General features: G+C 43.2%; 1 protein-coding gene across 1 annotated transcript; it reads left to right on the forward strand.

Moving 5' to 3' along the window:
- Nucleotides 1-394: 394 nt before the first annotated feature.
- On the forward strand, nt 395-14,424 carry abhd17b (abhydrolase domain containing 17B, depalmitoylase). Its single transcript, XM_070833714.1, has 4 exons — nt 395-862; nt 2,527-3,003; nt 12,371-12,550; nt 12,946-14,424. The coding sequence occupies exons 2-4, from the start codon at nt 2,537-2,539 to the stop codon at nt 13,163-13,165; spliced, it is 867 nt and encodes a 288-aa protein (XP_070689815.1). The 5' UTR covers nt 395-862; nt 2,527-2,536; the 3' UTR covers nt 13,166-14,424.
- Nucleotides 14,425-17,557: the final 3,133 nt, after the last annotated feature.

Here is a 17,557-nt window from a genome sequence, read left to right on the forward strand (position 1 = left end):
CTTGTTAAAATAAATAAAAACTAAGGCACTTTTAATGGAATTAAACACAGACAAAAATCTCACCACTTTTTAAATTGATGAATACGTTTAATAAAATGGTCATAGGCCAATGACGTAACCTCATTCAACCTCAGGAACCCCTCGGTCGGTACTGATTGGTCCGTGCCTCGCCATAGTAATCTCCTATTGGTGCTCCTACACGTCAATCAAAACACCAGCTCACCACTCTGCGGCGGCGGCGGGTACCGCCCATGAATTCCTCCGCTCTGTGCCATTGATGGGCTGGTTTCACCAGCCTCTCTGTTATTGGTCCATAGAGGTGTCAATCACGCCCTATTCTTCCTGCGATAACAAGCAGAGTGGTATTCACAACGAAAGCAGTGATGTTCCCGAGGCTAGTGATACTGCTGTGAACTGTGGGGCGAACCACCGCTGTCGTGTGACAAAGATTTAGTTACTGTTGTCTTACCTTTATTGAGTTTACCCATGCCGTTGCAGAGCTGTATCGACCTGAACGTTTTGAATGAATCGATATCGTTATCATTTAGGACCATATGTTGAGGAAACCGAGCGGAAGGAAAGAAACGACAGTTTTCGGAGGCTGTCTGGACCGGAGGACGAAGCTAATAGTAACTCTCAGCTGTGGTGACAAGAAGGATATACTCACTTAAAGTGACATCGCTAATAAAGACGACACGGAACAGGGGATAATCTGGCCGGGGATAACCTTGTCAATCTCCTGGCGTCGAGAAGAAGATAAATTAATTGGCTTGGTGCGAAAATAACACCTGACCACGGAGACGTTGGCCAATACTGACATCTCAAAATAGAAAAACAAAACAAGCGCCCAGCCTCCGTCCAGGTAAGTCAGTGTGATCATGTCTCCACTCCGTGTTAATAAGTAACACAGGCACACATTTGCATGTTTATTGGCTCGTTGGCCCATCACACTGGGCTATAAAGGGGTGTCTCGCTCCTGGATCTTAAAGCTCCACAAAGCAGCCCACAATCATTGTAGTCTCTCTGAACACTTTGCTGCCTCCACCACCATTTTACAGTAAATCACTGCGGGGCTCCATTCTGGCTGGCGATTATGGACTATTTTAGGGAGTATGGGAAGCACATAGCCTCCACTATGTATTTTGGTGCTGCATGTTCCCTTGGCATGTCACAGCATCACTGCACAAGCGGCATCCATAGATTACAGGTGGCCATTAGGTGAAATTGATGTCATGTGTGTGTGTGTGTGTGTGTGTGTGTGTGTGTGTGTGTGTGTGTGTGTAATCAAATGTTCATTTAGTAACCAGCTGGTTAGCCAGTTTTCTCATAAAGTTATATAATGAAGGGAGAAGGATCATTTCAGACACGTCCATGACAAGGCTGATTAAAATACCAATCAGGAGAATGATGCACAATAAACTTCCCAGGGCTCTGAATTACTTTCAGAGTAAAGCATTGGCCAGTGGGAGGGAATAAAGCTGGCTGTAAATCTGCAAAGGGCAGAAAATGAAGTGTGTAGACAGAGAGACGAGTGCTGGTGAAGGAGGCCACCGAGAGGCCTGTGGCAAATCTGAGGATGTGTTGGGAGACGTTTAACATTTGCTGCCTATGTGCTGCATTGTTCATAGTTTGACAGGGGTATGTCACTGTTGGGGGCTGAAGAGCATGCTGCTGGGATGCTTTTCTGCAGCAGGTGCTGCAGTTTAGAGAAGCTACAGTCAAGCGAAATGAGCAACATTCTGTTTATCCTGTTTATCCTTGGCAAAAATAAAAGGCTGCCGCAGCCTTAGAGAATTGCAATTACATTGCAAATCTGCATTGACTTGAGGATGTGTTTGCACAGATGTAATAGCTGGATTTTATTTCTTACCTCTAGCATCTTCACTGGAAATCCAATCTGCAACACATTGTCATAACCCGACAGTGATCTGCTTCAGTTTATTCAGAGGGCCATGTGTGGTTTATACAGAGTCAAATTACAAAGCCCCTCCATCTCTAGTGATGGCTGCTGCAATTCAAAAGCACCAGGGATATCTAAAAGGTAGCCTTAGGTGGGGGTCCAGGTGCAGGGTAAAAAAACCCAAAAGAAAGCCTTTTAATTCAATACTGTCTGAGTGGTTGTGGAGCCAGTCAGGGTCAGAGGTATATATCCTTTTTTTTTTTTTTTAAATGATCCTTGCTGAAGAGAGCCATGTGTTCTGGAGAGGGGAATTGATAGTGTATTAAAAGGACAGCAGCCTGGCTTTAGCCTCCGGTGCTAGAAACCCCCTGCTTTTCTACTAACAAAGACAAGTGTTTATATTCCTGTAGAGAACGTCGTTCAAGAGTTCTGTGTCATGAATTGGCTCTTGTGGTGTTTTCCTTGTGATCAGTCTGCAGGGGATGTAGTGGCAGCTTGTTTCAGTTGTTTGTGAAAGAGCCCAGAAGCTCTTGTTTGATGCTCCCTCGCTCTTAGTTCTCAAAGGCAATTCTGCGGCTGAAATGTATTTGTTTCTATTTTAACCATCCTCCCTCTCCTTGTCACAGTGCTTTGAGGATGAACCACTTATCCCTCAGCGAGCTATGCTGCCTGTTCTGCTGTCCACCGTGCCCCAGCAAGATCGCCTCTAAGCTGGCCTTCCTGCCCCCAGAGCCCACCTACAGCCTCATGTGTGATGAGAGCGGCAGCAGATGGACGCTGCACCTCTCAGAGCGCGCCGACTGGCAGTACTCATCCCGTGAGAAGGACGCCATCGAGTGTTTCATGACGCGCACCTCAAGAGGGAACCGCATTGCCTGCATGTTTGTGCGCTGCTCACCCAGCGCCCGCTACACTCTATTGTTCTCCCATGGAAACGCAGTGGACTTAGGCCAGATGAGCAGCTTCTACATTGGCCTTGGTTCAAGGATCAACTGCAACGTCTTCTCCTACGATTACTCGGGTTACGGGGCCAGTTCTGGGAAACCCTCAGAGAAGAACCTGTACGCTGATGTAGACGCTGCCTGGCAGGCACTCCGGTCACGGTAAGGAGAGATGGTGATGATAATGGTGGTTGGAGAGCAGATGGGAGAACCTGTGCACAGATGTTGTGAGAGAAAGGATGCAGCGCTGGATTAATAGTGATGAATGCATTGACATTAGAGTAACTGAGTAGTGCACAGACCCTAAACTTGATTTCTCAGTGCAAGGCGCTCAGAACGCGGTGATTACTGTCAGCACGAATACTGTTTGCAAAATAAAACCTATATGGCAATGTAGATGAAGCGTGACAAACATGCAGCGGATGGTGAGTTAAGCCCCATTAACTTTTTGGAGGGTGAATCAGATTCCAACAAGTGTTGACACTTGTAATGCACTGCATGGTTTTAACTTATGTGCAATAAATCATAACCCAGATCTTCTGGGGAAAGGCAGGTAACAGTTTTATATACCGTTGGTAAAGCACCACCTCTACGTATTGCAAATTACAAATTCAGCTGTCAGATGTGTAAACGGTGAGGACAGTCGTATTTATAGCAACTCTCTGTTCGTGTCATTCTTATTGTCAGCTTTGCATTGGTTGTGAGTAACAACAATGGCTACCTTTTTTGGTTTTCTTATGCTGTGAACAGCTACGGGGGAGTTTGATAATGTAAATCGGGACTACTGAACTAAATCCCGATGTAATTTAACAATCTGAAGACACCAGGCTGATGTCGATCGATAAGGAAAATCAGAGACATGACGGGGTGACCAAAAAAAAACCTGGAGGAGTGAGACATGAAGATGTGAAGAGTTTACAGTAGGAGCTGGGTGGTGGGATGAGTAGATGGGACCTGATAAAATCATGGGTGGAGATGACGAGGGACGGTTTAGCGGGGATGACATGCTGTTCTTCTCGTAGGCGATAATAAGGAGCGTGTTTTCTGTGATTATGCTGGCCAGCCATATGTAGGTGTGAGTGGGCGCTCTGCTGCATCTTTGCGCTCTGCCAGCTATGAATAAACTGATATTTATCGACAGATATTCGACCTGTACCAATTCACAATCTGTAATGAGACTTTTTTCCAGATAAAATGTACTTATTCAGTGCTTCTTGTTGTTGATGTTTGCATTAACGTGCATCATAGCTTCCTAATGATAATGAAACAAGCAAGGACCCCTTCAGTCTGAGTGGCTTTACCTTACAAATGGCTCGGGGGAATTTGCTGACAAAACTCTAAATTAAGTTACATCAAAAACACATTGTATGCAGGTGGATATTTCATACTCAAAATCTGAATAGTGTCTGTCCACAGTCCTATGGTCTATTTCTACTTACTGCAGGCACAGACGCTGTGTCTCAGCTTCGGTCTCCTCTCCTAGACAAGGTCTTTCTACCTGAGCAGTGTTCATCAATCTCTCCCTCACTTCCTGCTATCCACGTTCGACTCGTGCCATCTCCTTCCTCCGTCCTTTCATAACACCAAACAGGCAAACACCAGTTTGTTGCCTCTGAGTCCCTCATACATTTACACACATTTTAGAGCTGAAACAATTAAATGAATAATCAATTTGTCAATCAGTCTAAAATTAATTGGCAGCTGTTTTAATAATTGATTATTTGTTTGAGTTGCTTTCAAGCAAAAAACAACCAACACTTTGCCACATTTTTCACTACTGTCTGACATTTTATTGACAATTACTGGGTTTAAACAAGGAAAGAGTTAACAGATAATGAAAGTAACTGTTAATAGCAGCCCTGTACACATCCACAGAAGACAAACGGTCTTTCCTTGCTTAAAAAATAAGGCACACAGCCACACACCTGTTCTGACACAGAACAGGATGTGGAGGAGGAGTGTACAGTGTTTATGTGTGCAGACATAATGTGTCCATCGTGATTGTGTCTTTTTTGTTTATGTGGATGAGGGGGAAATGAAAGTTCATCCAGTAGGCCTGGTTGCCTTTGTATACTTCCTGCTGGAAGACAAACAAATGACCGAGAGGGGAGATGGGAAAACGTTGGCTCAGTAAAACTAAAAAGGCTGAAGAGAAGAATAAATCAACCACAAAGGGAAAAGAAAACTAGGATTCCAGTGTGAGGTGTTGCACCTGTGGTAACGCTGATGTGGTTGTGTTCTTTCTGACGTAAATGAGGGTGTGGAGATTAAAAAGTGCTGATGGATAACTTGGGTAGGGCCACTTGCAACAAAACAAAGTGTTTCTTAGCTACTGACTTTGGTTGTGAATCTCAGTGCCATCTACTGTTTCATGGAGCACACTGAGTGGTCCTCTGTAAATAGGGACCTTTTTTTTTTTTTTTTTTTAAACAAGGAAGCTGGCAAGTTAAACGGGAAGCTCTTGATCATAAAGGTTCTGCATACAGGAAATGGGCCACTGCTGTGAAGAAGAACCTGCTTTTCTGGTGGCGAGACACGAGTCTACGTGTGCGAGATTAAAATGCATTCCGGCTGCTTTTATGCTGAAACCTCCATGTTGTTTTCAGTCAGTTTTGCCAAAGCTTTAACTGCAATATTGAATGTGACAGAAAGTAAAAGGCAGAAAAGGAGCTACTGGACAATCTGAAACCTGTCCTCTTCCTGTTTTCTTTTCTTTACACAGCTTCAGACTACTTGAAGGGGGGAAAAGTGCTTACAGCTGCTGCGTTCGGCTCCTTGTGTCATGTTTTTTGACATTTTTATTATTTTCCAGTTCACTTACTTACTTACTGTCATTGCTACACCAAGGAATCTCCTGCTCTCACACATAGTCGTGATCGGTGCAGAAATTAGCTTTTGAAATTTCATTTCATCAGATGGAGGCAGAACAGATGCCTCATGTCGTCATCAAATTACGCTGAGCGATTTGTGTGTGGGGGGCAGGAGGTGGTAACAGCAATTCTTCACACAAATACTGATACTAACTATTGGCTACTTTTTTTAAGCAATCCCAGTTCTATAGTTTACATAAAAATTTGCATAGTGATGGTCATGCCATGGAAACCTTTTACCAATACCTGATCACTTCTATGGCCTTTGTTTTTTTTATTTCAGGACCACTCATCAAGTTTGAATTTGTTCACAGTGTGATGCATGGTGCGTCCTGCATATGATCACATGTAACTGGAGTTTACTCTTGTCTAATACGGCATTGGCACTACCTAATTTGCCTCGGTCAACTTAACATTTACACATTGATCAGACGGGGTGGCTGTTTGCCTACTAGTGTTATTTAAGGCTCCAGATGTAACAAGCTGTTTCTGTAGATGATCAGCTGGTTGTTAACGAAGGGCAGAGTTGGTGTTGACCCTACAATACATCAGGCTTTGCAGGTTGATCAGGGAAGAAATCTCGAGATCAGACTTACAGGAACAAGGACATAACTTGATATTCAGGATGCCCCATCTTGCATGCGTAGGATATGTCACGTGCCTTGTAGTCCCCATGGTTACCAGTCCCCCAGCACAGTTTGACTGTCTCAGTCTTAATCTCGCAATATATAATATGGGCTTTTAGAGTTCAGTCATTGTATGGGGTTCCTCTCACTGAATTATATTTCTTTTTGATTATGGGAAAAGTGCAAATTTTACATACTTACATAAATACATTAATTTCTATGTGGTTAATCAAAAGCAATATAGACCTTAAACCTAAACATATTCTTGATTCATGTTTTTGTAAAACACCCAGTATATTGTCACGAACCAAAACGTCAAGTCAAGTGTGCTGCCCTGTTTGTCACGAATGCATCAGTGACATTGTCTTGGTAGAGCTAAATCATTACTCATTATACACTCTCAGAAGCCAAGTTGCAAGTCTGAATGCCAACTTGTCACGACATCTCAGTTGGGAATCCCCTCTCTACATATGCCACAGTAAGAGAGAGTAACATGTCTGTCTGAATAATGCCATGTGGAGAGCCCTTTTGCATGTGTTGCAAATGTGTTTGCGTGTGATAGTACTTCTCATGCAGATAAGAGTAAGGATTGATGTTAGAGTATACCTAAATACTCTAAAAACTACACTAAATAATGGACAGTCGGAAGGAATTGGATTGAGCGTCTGCCACAGGGTTAAAAAAGGACCTCAACATTATGTAATGCGATATAACTAGTTTTATGACACACAAGGCACGTGGCATGATTGGGCTGGGCACAAAGACATCCTATTCCTATCTAAGACCATAGGTTAGTGCACCAAGTCCATTTTGCATGCTTTTTTTTTGGCTTAACCAAATACAAGCATCACTGTAAACTTTCTGCCATGTCTGTGTCACTCTTTCTGTCTGTGGCACCTCTGCTGCTCTCCACTTACAGGACATGTCACGTTAATGGCCCCACTGTCAGGATTGTCAACACTAACTGCTTTTGTTGCCTCACACCAAACTTTTTTTGGTCAGTGATACTCTGCCAAGGCCTCCAAACCCCAGACATTGTATCAGTTGAACAAGCACTTCAGTTCCACATTAATCCTGTGCTACAACTTATAGAAAGAAATTGAAATTCTTCATAAACACTCAGCGCTAAGCTTTATTCACTAGCATAAAAATGTGAGACTTAAGGTGTCATTCATGGGCACAAAATTACAAGTTGAGGGACTTACTTTTTTTTTTAATTTGTGCACAATTTTACGAATATTTTTGGCCTTTTCGCCCCTTTCTATTTTTGTGTGGACATAACCTTTTAGTGTAGAATCTTCAAAGCTTTGTATAAATAAGGATGCTTGTATCATTGTCACGTGCAGTTTTGACTTGGTTGTCTGATGGTGAGAGGGTTGTGCCAGATACATAATTGACTGCCAATGCGATAATAAAACGGTACAGCCTAGCCTTTTGACCCCGCTGAACACAGATTGTGTCTCTCTCTCTGCGAGGCGGCTGCATACATCCCTCGTGCATGTCTCTCATATTGGATCAGGCGCACAGCCTGAGGAGGAGAGCAGCTCTCACATCTCTTTCCATCTCTCTGCTTGTTGCGCTGCATATGTCTGTTTTTTTCTGATTGTTTGACATTTGGACACACACCAGATTTTGTCTTTTTTTCTGCTTCTGTTCTGGTTTTCTGTGTCATCGGATCTTTTTCTGCTTATGATTCAGCAGTCAGCAAATTCTGCTCCTCTTGAGTGTTGACACACTTGTGTAGGCTGTGTTCGCTTCAGTCCACAGACAGAAGACAGGCAGCTGTCACTTTTCTCACAGTGTTAACCACGGCTGCTCAGCCAGGCACATGACACACACTCCCTCAGTGTTCTTTTGTTCAGCCACGGTGGACGAGGCACTCCCTTCACCTGAGCAGGGAGTGGGACAGATGATTCAGTAATTGTATGACTCGGCGTGTGTACACGCTCACTTGCCCTCCATTATCAGACTAAGGATTACACATACCAGTAAAATAATGTGTCACGTGTGCTATTTGCTGTTCTACATTAGAAGAAATCAAGCTTGGGGGAAAAGGAATTAGTTTATTGACCAAAGAGCAATTGTGTCATTGTCTTTGCCCTCTTCGGTGGAGGCTGGCCAGCAGTCAGTCCTACTAGTCCAATATTGAGCCGTAGCCTAGCAACTGATTTCCAATGAGTTTTCAGACCGAGGTTTTTCCCACACTGTGGCCAATAAAAACAAATGGGAAAAGCTCACGTCCTAGTTAATCATCTTGATCGATCCAAATCAGAACGCCATCCGTCTTCTCAGCTTTTCTCTAATGACGAGAAATTCTCACAAACATGGACAAAGACGATCCATCGTGTCGATGAACTGTTTGCTTTTCTTTATTTGAAATGACAGTAGGGGTTAGGCTGACGGGGCCTGTAGACAAAGGCTGCTGTGTCTGTCAGTTTGGTGGAGTGGCTCACCTGACTGTCCACAGCACAGCAACGGCAATAGAGCTTAGCGATTGGACCACTAAGTTATACACACATTGCCCTCACGCCCTGAAATTTACTTTTCCTGACTCTTCTTATTTAAATGATCTCAGCACATCTTTGTTTTCCAGACAAATCTGAAGAAGCAAGTGCATAATGGGAGGAAATTAGTAAGAAGGTGCTAGGCACAAGTGCTTCAGTCAAGGATCCCCCTGCTGTAGTGCAGATGGTACACTAATCTGCTAAAATGCCTGTACATATGTTCAGGATATCCTAAAATATCTATTAGTCATTGTGACTGCTGTTGGATGAGAATATTTTTGGTCTTCGGGGAGCAAGAGGTGGGCAGCCAAGAGGGAGCAAGAGACGGAACAGGGGAACGAGGGAGGATGTGATGCATAATAGATTGGATTTGTGTCAGGAGACTAAATTGATGAAGATTTGGGGGAGGGGTGCAACCAGGGAGCATGGCTGGCTATGGCTTGGTGAGGTCTATTCAAGCTGAAATGCAATGGAGTAAATTGTAGGCTAGTGTTAGCTGGTCCTTGGGGGAGGGGAGGTTTGCATCTTGTGTGGAGCTGGTTTGGTCAAAGCCTGTCTTAGTGCCTTGTTAGTGTAGCGCAGCTGCGGATCTGCACTGCGATTGGCATCCTTCTTGCATGGCCTTTCCTGAATATGCAAGCAGAAGCCACAGCAGTCCATCGAATAGTGCCAAGATGTCAGAGTTGGCTAGTCATTAGAGTGACCTTGTTGTGAGTGTAAAGGTCACAGGTTTTGCATTATTCATTGTGTTTATATGTTTGTCCTCGAGCAGAACAACCCTGCTTTCACAATGTTGGTGTGAAGATGGAAGCAAAGCGTGCCAAGTTAGGTCTGGGGAAAGCCTCGCTGCATTTACCACATCATCCTTCTCTCTGTTGACAATGCCTAAGCTTTATAGTATAGTGGGTGCTTATGTGTTATGTTTAGGATTGGCCAGACTTTAATGGCCTGATATGGCAGAGAACATCAACTAGTTAAGAGTAAACAAAAGGCGATAAGAGTAAACGGTAATAACAGAAACTACTTAAGGGCTGCACTGATAAAAACTGGTCATAATAGTAAACACACTGTTGTAACAGGTCAGACCTGCTCATGAGGTCCTATTAGATAAACTCCAGTCAGCATTTCGTATGAACGAATGCTGCCTGTCAACGGTGTAGGGGAGGCAAGCAAGTAACCAAACTCCTTGTACCAAGCACTTTACGTTCATCTCTCCTTGGAGGAGTTAATATCTAACATCTATCCCTAATTCAACAGAGGGGCAGTCATCTCACAGACTGCCAGGAGCAGTGGACTCTTCTTTCTTCTTGAAAAGTAACAGAGGATGTAGAGCAGAGTGGGTTTGATTTTTCACTGAAGGTCCATTACCCTCCGATTTACCCACCTTCTCCTACCTTTTGTCATCTGTTGGCTGAGCCTCAGCCTTTCAACAAGAAATCATTGATTATATATATAAATGTAATTATGTATGGGGGGGAAAAAAAGGGGGATGTAGCTTCCTGATCTGAAAGTGAAGCTAATGCGGGAGTGTCTTAAGCCTGCATTCTTTCTAATGACCATGGCTTGGTTTGTTTGGAAGTCTTTGAGAAAATGACCCTACCTCTAACTTGATTTATTATCTTAGTAAACATTAACCTGATGAGTTTATGGTCTCCATCTTTTGTATTTTTGGAATGAACATCACTTGTGGCTTAAAAAAAAACAAGTTGGCAACGGCCACAAAACTAAGATGGCGATGCCCGTAAAGCCAAACTCAAGTCTTCAACATGGCAGGCCACAAGTATCCCAGTGGCTACGTCCACTTCTTTCATTTGACACTTTGTCAAATGCACACTGAATATACAGGTTAGATTTCTACTTTGACCTGCAGTTTTTCGTTCAATGTTGGTCCTCCAGCAAACGTTAAGTCACGTTAACGTCATTTGCATGTTAAACATCAAAACCATTGAGGCTTTTAAAGCTCTGAGAGACGTCTGTCCACAAAGCGGACTGGACCAATTCTCATAACCTCATAACTTTTGCATGATGGCATTTAGCTGCAAATGGTAAAAGAAAGCCGTTTGTGGCAGATTCTTCAGAAGCTGTTAGTCCCTAATCGGACACTTCAGAAAGGTCAGGGTCATTTTTGATACAGTTCACTCCTCACTATTCCTTCATCTCCAACTAAATGGCTACATTATGCAGTATAATCAAGATAAGCTTTCAGCCCACGAATTGCGTATATTATGGTCCGCCAGCCTTGAGTCAATGGCGCTGTTAACACCACAGCACCCATCAGTCTGCAGTAACACTTCCCCATACCGTGCCAGTATTTTCACCCCTATTTATACTCAATGAAGGCCAGCTGACACGCCAACGGTAAACAGTCTCTTTATTCCTGCTAATGTCTGTCTGCTACTAGACTGCCTGTACATTTCCATGTTATGTCTGAAGTGGATGTGTCTGCACTTAAGTTAAGTCCATTGGACTTTAATATCAGTACGACTACATTACTGGAGATTGCTTCACTGCAAAGGATGTGTTTGTGGATTGTGTTTCTAATTATGATAATCCATCACAGCAGTGTTGAGTGGCGTCAGGCTTTGGTGTTCATGTAATGTTCATCACTGTGTGTTGCAGGAGTGCGGTAGCAGAGGCTGCTATGTTAAGCCTGTAATGTATGTTTTTCATTTCCGTGATGGAGTCGTGCAGAGATTTTGTCAGGCTGGTCGTGACTGTTGAGTATACACTGTTCAGTGCAGCGGTAGAGACAGTGATGCAGTGTTCTCAGACTGGGTTTCTGGTTGTCAGCTGACTGCTTGCCTGCTAGAGTGGGTCACGTTCTTCATAATCAGCTGTGGAATGTCTTCACTTCCGTTTTTTTTTTTTTTCCCCCTCTCCTAGTTTGTCCCTCACCCTCAATCCAGCATCGGTGTCTGTTTCGCTTTCTTTCTGCTTGTCTTGCCCTTATTCCCCCTCCTTCGCTCCGAGTCACAAGGCTACAGTGGTGGTCCTCTCTGTTCAGCTGCTTTTCAAAAGCTGCAGAAAGCCACTGAGCCTTGGCCGTTTCCCATCTTTGTGTGCTTGTTTTGGGAGACCGTATAATCACTGAGTCACTGTGGCATGACGTTTCAGCCGATAATAGAGTATGAGTAAGTCTCAGTTAGCACTCAGGTGTGTGTTTGCTTATGGAGCAGCATGTGGGGGAAATGAGAGGACGACGGGAGCTTAATTGGCTGTGTGGGTGCATTTAAAATGATTGATGGTCGTGATGGCAAAAACTTGCTGTTGAACTATGAAAAACGCTTTAAGGAAATGAACTTTAACTCTAACTAGTGGATCCAAAATACAACATTTGCTTTTTCTGTTTTCTGTTTTTCTGTCAGCCAAGCTGCTTTTTCTAATCAACAAAAGGCCTCGCTGGACGACTGCCAGCTCCTGGTAGAGCACACAAAATGCACCCCAGTGTGTCCGGCTTACCAGTTGTGAAAATGTCCTGTTCATGATCGGCAAAAGTGCGATATTCAGATATTGTGTGTCCTCCTCGCAGGTATGGCATCCGGCCAGAGAACGTGATTGTGTACGGCCAGAGCATTGGCACCGTGCCCTCTGTGGACCTGGCTTCTCGCTACGAGAGCGCTGCAGTCGTCCTCCACTCCCCGCTCACCTCTGGCATGAGAGTGGCCTTCCCTGACACCAAGAAGACCTACTGCTTTGACGCCTTCCCAAAGTGAGTGCCCTGTACGGACAGATGGCATGTGTGACAGCCAGGCTAAATGTAACACAAACGTCCACAGAAGGGCACGCTGCGTCCCTGCTCTGATATTCGAATAACAGGAGTACAGATGCATTCCAAAAGAGCATTGTATTAATGGATTTGCTTCAGGAAACCACACACACACACACACAAAAGCTTGCAAATATGGCCTTGCAAATTCAGGGTGTCAATTCAGTTCAGGGAGTGTTTTTCTTAATGGGCCACAGTGCTTGAAATATTCTCAACAGCCCCCTCTGGTGGTCAGTTTGCAAACTAATGTTTTAAAAACATGGTGTAACCCAGGTCTCAGTTTTTGTCTGTGTGTTTTCATCCCTGCCTTACTGACTCTCTGCTTTCTTACTCCAAAGCATCGACAAGATTTCAAAGGTAACGTCACCAGTACTGGTGATCCACGGCACGGAGGACGAGGTCATCGACTTCTCCCACGGCCTGGCGCTGTACGAGCGCTGTCAGCGCCCCGTGGAGCCGCTCTGGGTGGAGGGGGCTGGACACAATGACGTGGAGCTCTACGGGCAGTACCTGGAGAGGCTGAAACAGTTTGTTGCACACGAGCTGGTCAACTTGTAGGAGGAGCTGGAAAAAAAGGGTGGAGAGGGGAGAAGAGAAGAAAGCAATGGCTTTCAGGAGAGGTTGGATGATGGTGAAGGGGTACAACTCCTTTTTTTTTTTTTTTTTTGTGAAGTGCTGCAGGTAGAGGTGGCGTTTGTCTGTGTAGTGCTGGAGTTTTGGTGGCAGTCTTCTCTCATTATCGAGCACCTCTCCCCCTTGGAGGTCCAGTTCGCCCAGAGCCCGTCAGTACCATCCACTCCACATGCTGCAGCTGTGAACTCACAAGTACCCATCATTTTGTTTTACATTTAGATTTTCTTTTTATTGTGTTGAAAAATTGCACATTGTGAAAAGTGCATGAATGAAAGAGGAAGAAGACGTGTGCACAGACAACATGCCACGTGTACATGCAAGCGTACGAGAGTGTGTGTGAGTGCGTGCGTGTGTGTGTGTGTGTATCGCATTTTTGCTGCCTTTTTGAGAAGAACATGTTCCGCGGTTCTTACTGAGCATCTCGGGTCTGGTTTTGAGGTTCAGAGGAAACAGCCTTGCCACATACTGGACCAGAAGTGGACAGACTCTCTCTAATCCAACTGGACTCCTCCTGACTTTGAGATCAGGTTTGGTCCTACACACTGCAGTCACCATGAATTATTTTTTTGATTACTGTTTATTATATATTTTTTTTTACATTATACATGATATTTGCACGAATCAGCTGTCACTGAAGAACTGTACAAGTCAAACTGACATGTTATCTAGCTGTGCCAGTTTTGCCAAATGTTTAGTACATTATATTGCAGAGACTTAGAGACACACACAATAACTTTATACTTCGCACAAACAACATCTAGAAACACATCCAAAGGTATGTTTTGCTGTATTCAGTCTCTACTTCTCTGTTATGTCTTAAAATGGTACAGTTCGGAGTGTTTCAGTCCACAAGAAGATGATGCAAGACGGGGCTCAGCCAGCAGCCCGTGTAGCCAGTTGAAAGGCCGGGGGCCGTGTACCGTTGACCAATAAAGTGTGGGTTAGCTCCTCACACTCTGTCTTTTGAAAACCTTTCCACAGTTCTCACTTCAGAGTTTACCTCGAAGTATTGTTGCTGTAAGATCAGCATCACTACGCTGTAGTCGATGAACGTGACGTTTTCAGAAAAAAGAAATGCTGGACAGTTTTGTGGAGAAAATGTCTGATTCCTTTTTTTGGAAAGGACAAATATTGGCCTTGATATAGTAACTATAATGACAGTGTAAAAACAGTGTGGACTGTTTTTTGTTTTTTTTTTTCCTTTGGTTCTGAAGGTATCAAGTGAAAAAACACATGGAGTTGCTATGACGGTGCAGATCTCTCCTATGTAACTGTTCTGATCTTTCTAGATGTATCTTTTTTTTTTTTTTTTTATACATATGATTTAAAAAAAAAAACTTTAACTACTGTGACAGCAGCTAACAGCCTGTGCTCTGTTTAAGACTTATACCACTAATGCCAATCACGACTGAACAATGAGCTATTAATACAGCTGGTGTGAACTTATTCTCACTTCAGGAAGTTGGTAAAAAAAAAAAAAAATGAAAATGTGTTATTTTAAGTTATTGAGAAGCATTTACTTCAGGACATTTGAGCTGAAAAAAGAATGGGCTACAACCATTGTTACTCACACACAATATTGTGTACCAGGACAATGGGTTCAATGTCAGCGCAAGAGGCTCAGCATTAAAGGCCCCCCCCCCATCACGGACACACAATGTTTTGCTTCTGTTTCTGTCTTAACTTAATGTTTTTTTGTCTGCATGATATTTCTGGATCCATTGTTGTCTGCTGATTTGCCCTTTAATGCTGAGTGAGGCAAAAGATGGCATTAGCCAGCTGACAAGTCCTTTAAGGCACTGTCGGAGCCCTGAAAAGCAAATGTCAAAGTGCTCCTGCATGAAACTAATGGCTAGTCTGTGCTATGGTGTTGGCCTGTATAACAACTGCAGAAATACAAAGAATCATTCTCCTCGGGGTATTTTTAATGCCTCTATTACACTTGAGCCTGTGTTCACAAAAGGGGTCAAATACTGTTAAGTGACAATTAACCAATAAGCCAATGGGTGCTACTGTATACCTTCAGGTCTGATTACTTACAGGTTGAGAAGAAGCAAAGATAGCTTGATGCTTTTTTTTCTTCTTTGTTTTTTCTTTTTTCTTGTCAGATTGACCAACTTCCAGATCAGAGTTGGTAACTGTCTGTTTGTCAGGTGAAGGTCTGTTGTTAGGAAACAAATTACTTTCACATCTCATTTGTCTTACAAACACGGTTATGCTTTCTTTCATTTTCACTTTGTAAATAATATTTGTACTGAAAATGTCATTTTTATTATTTTTTTCTTTCACACACTTTTGTCATCATCTCTTAACTGTAGTTCTTACTTCTCTAACTCTTGATATGACAACTATTAGACCGTTGTAGGCCATCATTTTGGCTTTTCAGACGACCTTTGTACTGGTCACTTTGACTAATGTCATCTTTGATTTGATTAGATTAATTTTGTATAGCATATTTCAATACAGAAGGAACTTATATGTAATAACAATATTAATATAGTAATTCTAACCTGGATAGAGAAAATAAAATGGTATTTGAGAAGCAACTCGGTTTGTGACTGAACTCTTTCATTACAGGTGTGTTTATTATAGAGATGGGTCCTTTTGTGCCATGAGGACAACATGAGGACTCTTGTTTGCATGTGATTAAAGTGGTACTATACAGTATAATGGAGTCCTCCTCCAGAATTGATAGGGACGTGCTCTTATTGTGATGGGAGAGCGCTCATGTTCTCAGGACAAGAGAGCGCTACTGTTATCGCAGAGATGTGATCCGCCTGCAACACAACAAAGTAGGTTTACTGTGAACGACACACTTTGCACTCTCCCCCCGCCAGGGTGGTTTTCACAACCACAATATTTTTACCAGTTTCACAGGAGTTATCATGTGTTTGGAGCCTTGTGCTTTCAGAAAACTTTAAATTCCCTGATCATATCAAATCTGTAAAAGGTTTGTTTTCTGTCCTTTGGGATAAGGTTAGTGTAACTCTGTTGGTGCAATGATTCATAATGTCGGCAACTGTGAGCTGTGAGACTCTAAGAGAGACTCGAGAGTGGACACATTATCAAACGGTGGGCTTTAATAAAACACAACAGTCCGGCATTGAAATTACCGATGTGGGTCAGAGGCAGGTAATATTTGCGCGTGCTTACAGTATATTGTGGTATTACTGCATGTTGTTGTTAATACTACACCATGTTTGTTTAGATAATATAGTAGAGATTTGTACACTATGTTTCTGTGGTCCTGGGGCAACACAGTTTCCTACTTTCCCCAAGTCTGATTTAATCAATCAATCAATCTTTATTCATATAGCACCAATTCATAACAGCGTTATCTCAAGACACTTTACATAAAGAGCAGGTCTAGACCAAACTCTTTAATTAAGAGAGAGACCCAATGAGAGAGAGAGATGCTATTTCAAAGCGGGCTCCGCTGATGCTGCCCGAGGTCAAGAGGTCAGTTCTTCTGCTTAGACTCAGGGACAGTAAAAGTGCATTGATGAGGAGACAAGTGGAAGATTACAGAGGTTACAGGAAAGGATGTGGGGGGAAATCCTGCAGTGTGACTGGAATGAAAATGAGAGATTAAGTGAGCTCAATTTCTCTGAGCCATGACTCTTACTGTATTTGTGATCTATCAGTCTTTAATTTTTCACATCATAATGTAGAACATCGAGATAAAGGGTCTTCTCACTGGTTTGTCCTCCTGTCTGCCTCAAAGCTAATGACATGCAGTAGTTTCTCTCTCATGCCACCAGGCGGCAGTGTCACCCCAGGCTAAGCCCCGCCCCTCACTTCAGGTTGCTGAAGTGCGCCCTGTGACCCATTCAGGACACCTCGGAAACCCCTATTTCCTTTCATTAACTCTTAAGATAGGGTCCTGTCCCATTTTCACACATTTCCACTTAATAAAACTTCCACTCTTAACCGCCTTTATTCACGAAGAGGTCCTGATGACAACACTGAACCTGCCACTATGGATGTACTAAATGCCAGTGCACTCTGGCATAGGATTCATCTGAGGACTGTAGCAGTGTTCCTGATGCTATGTCCACTCTCACAGTGCAGCCATGCACCAAAGTCACCACATTGCATGATTTGGTCATGCTGGTCTTCCAGTTTAAACTGCGCTTCAACATGATTTGTGTACAGTGACAAACAATATGATATACTATCCACCACCACTAATAGCTTAAATGATGATTCTAATAATACTTCTATTAGTACTCCTACAACAACAATAACAGCTACTATTGCTGCTACTCATACTACCAAGGCTAGAACCTGGAGGGAGTTACAATCTGCAATCAAAAA

The sequence above is a fragment of the Pempheris klunzingeri genome, chromosome 7, assembly GCF_042242105.1.
Source record: "Pempheris klunzingeri isolate RE-2024b chromosome 7, fPemKlu1.hap1, whole genome shotgun sequence".
Lineage (NCBI taxonomy): Eukaryota > Metazoa > Chordata > Actinopteri > Acropomatiformes > Pempheridae > Pempheris > Pempheris klunzingeri.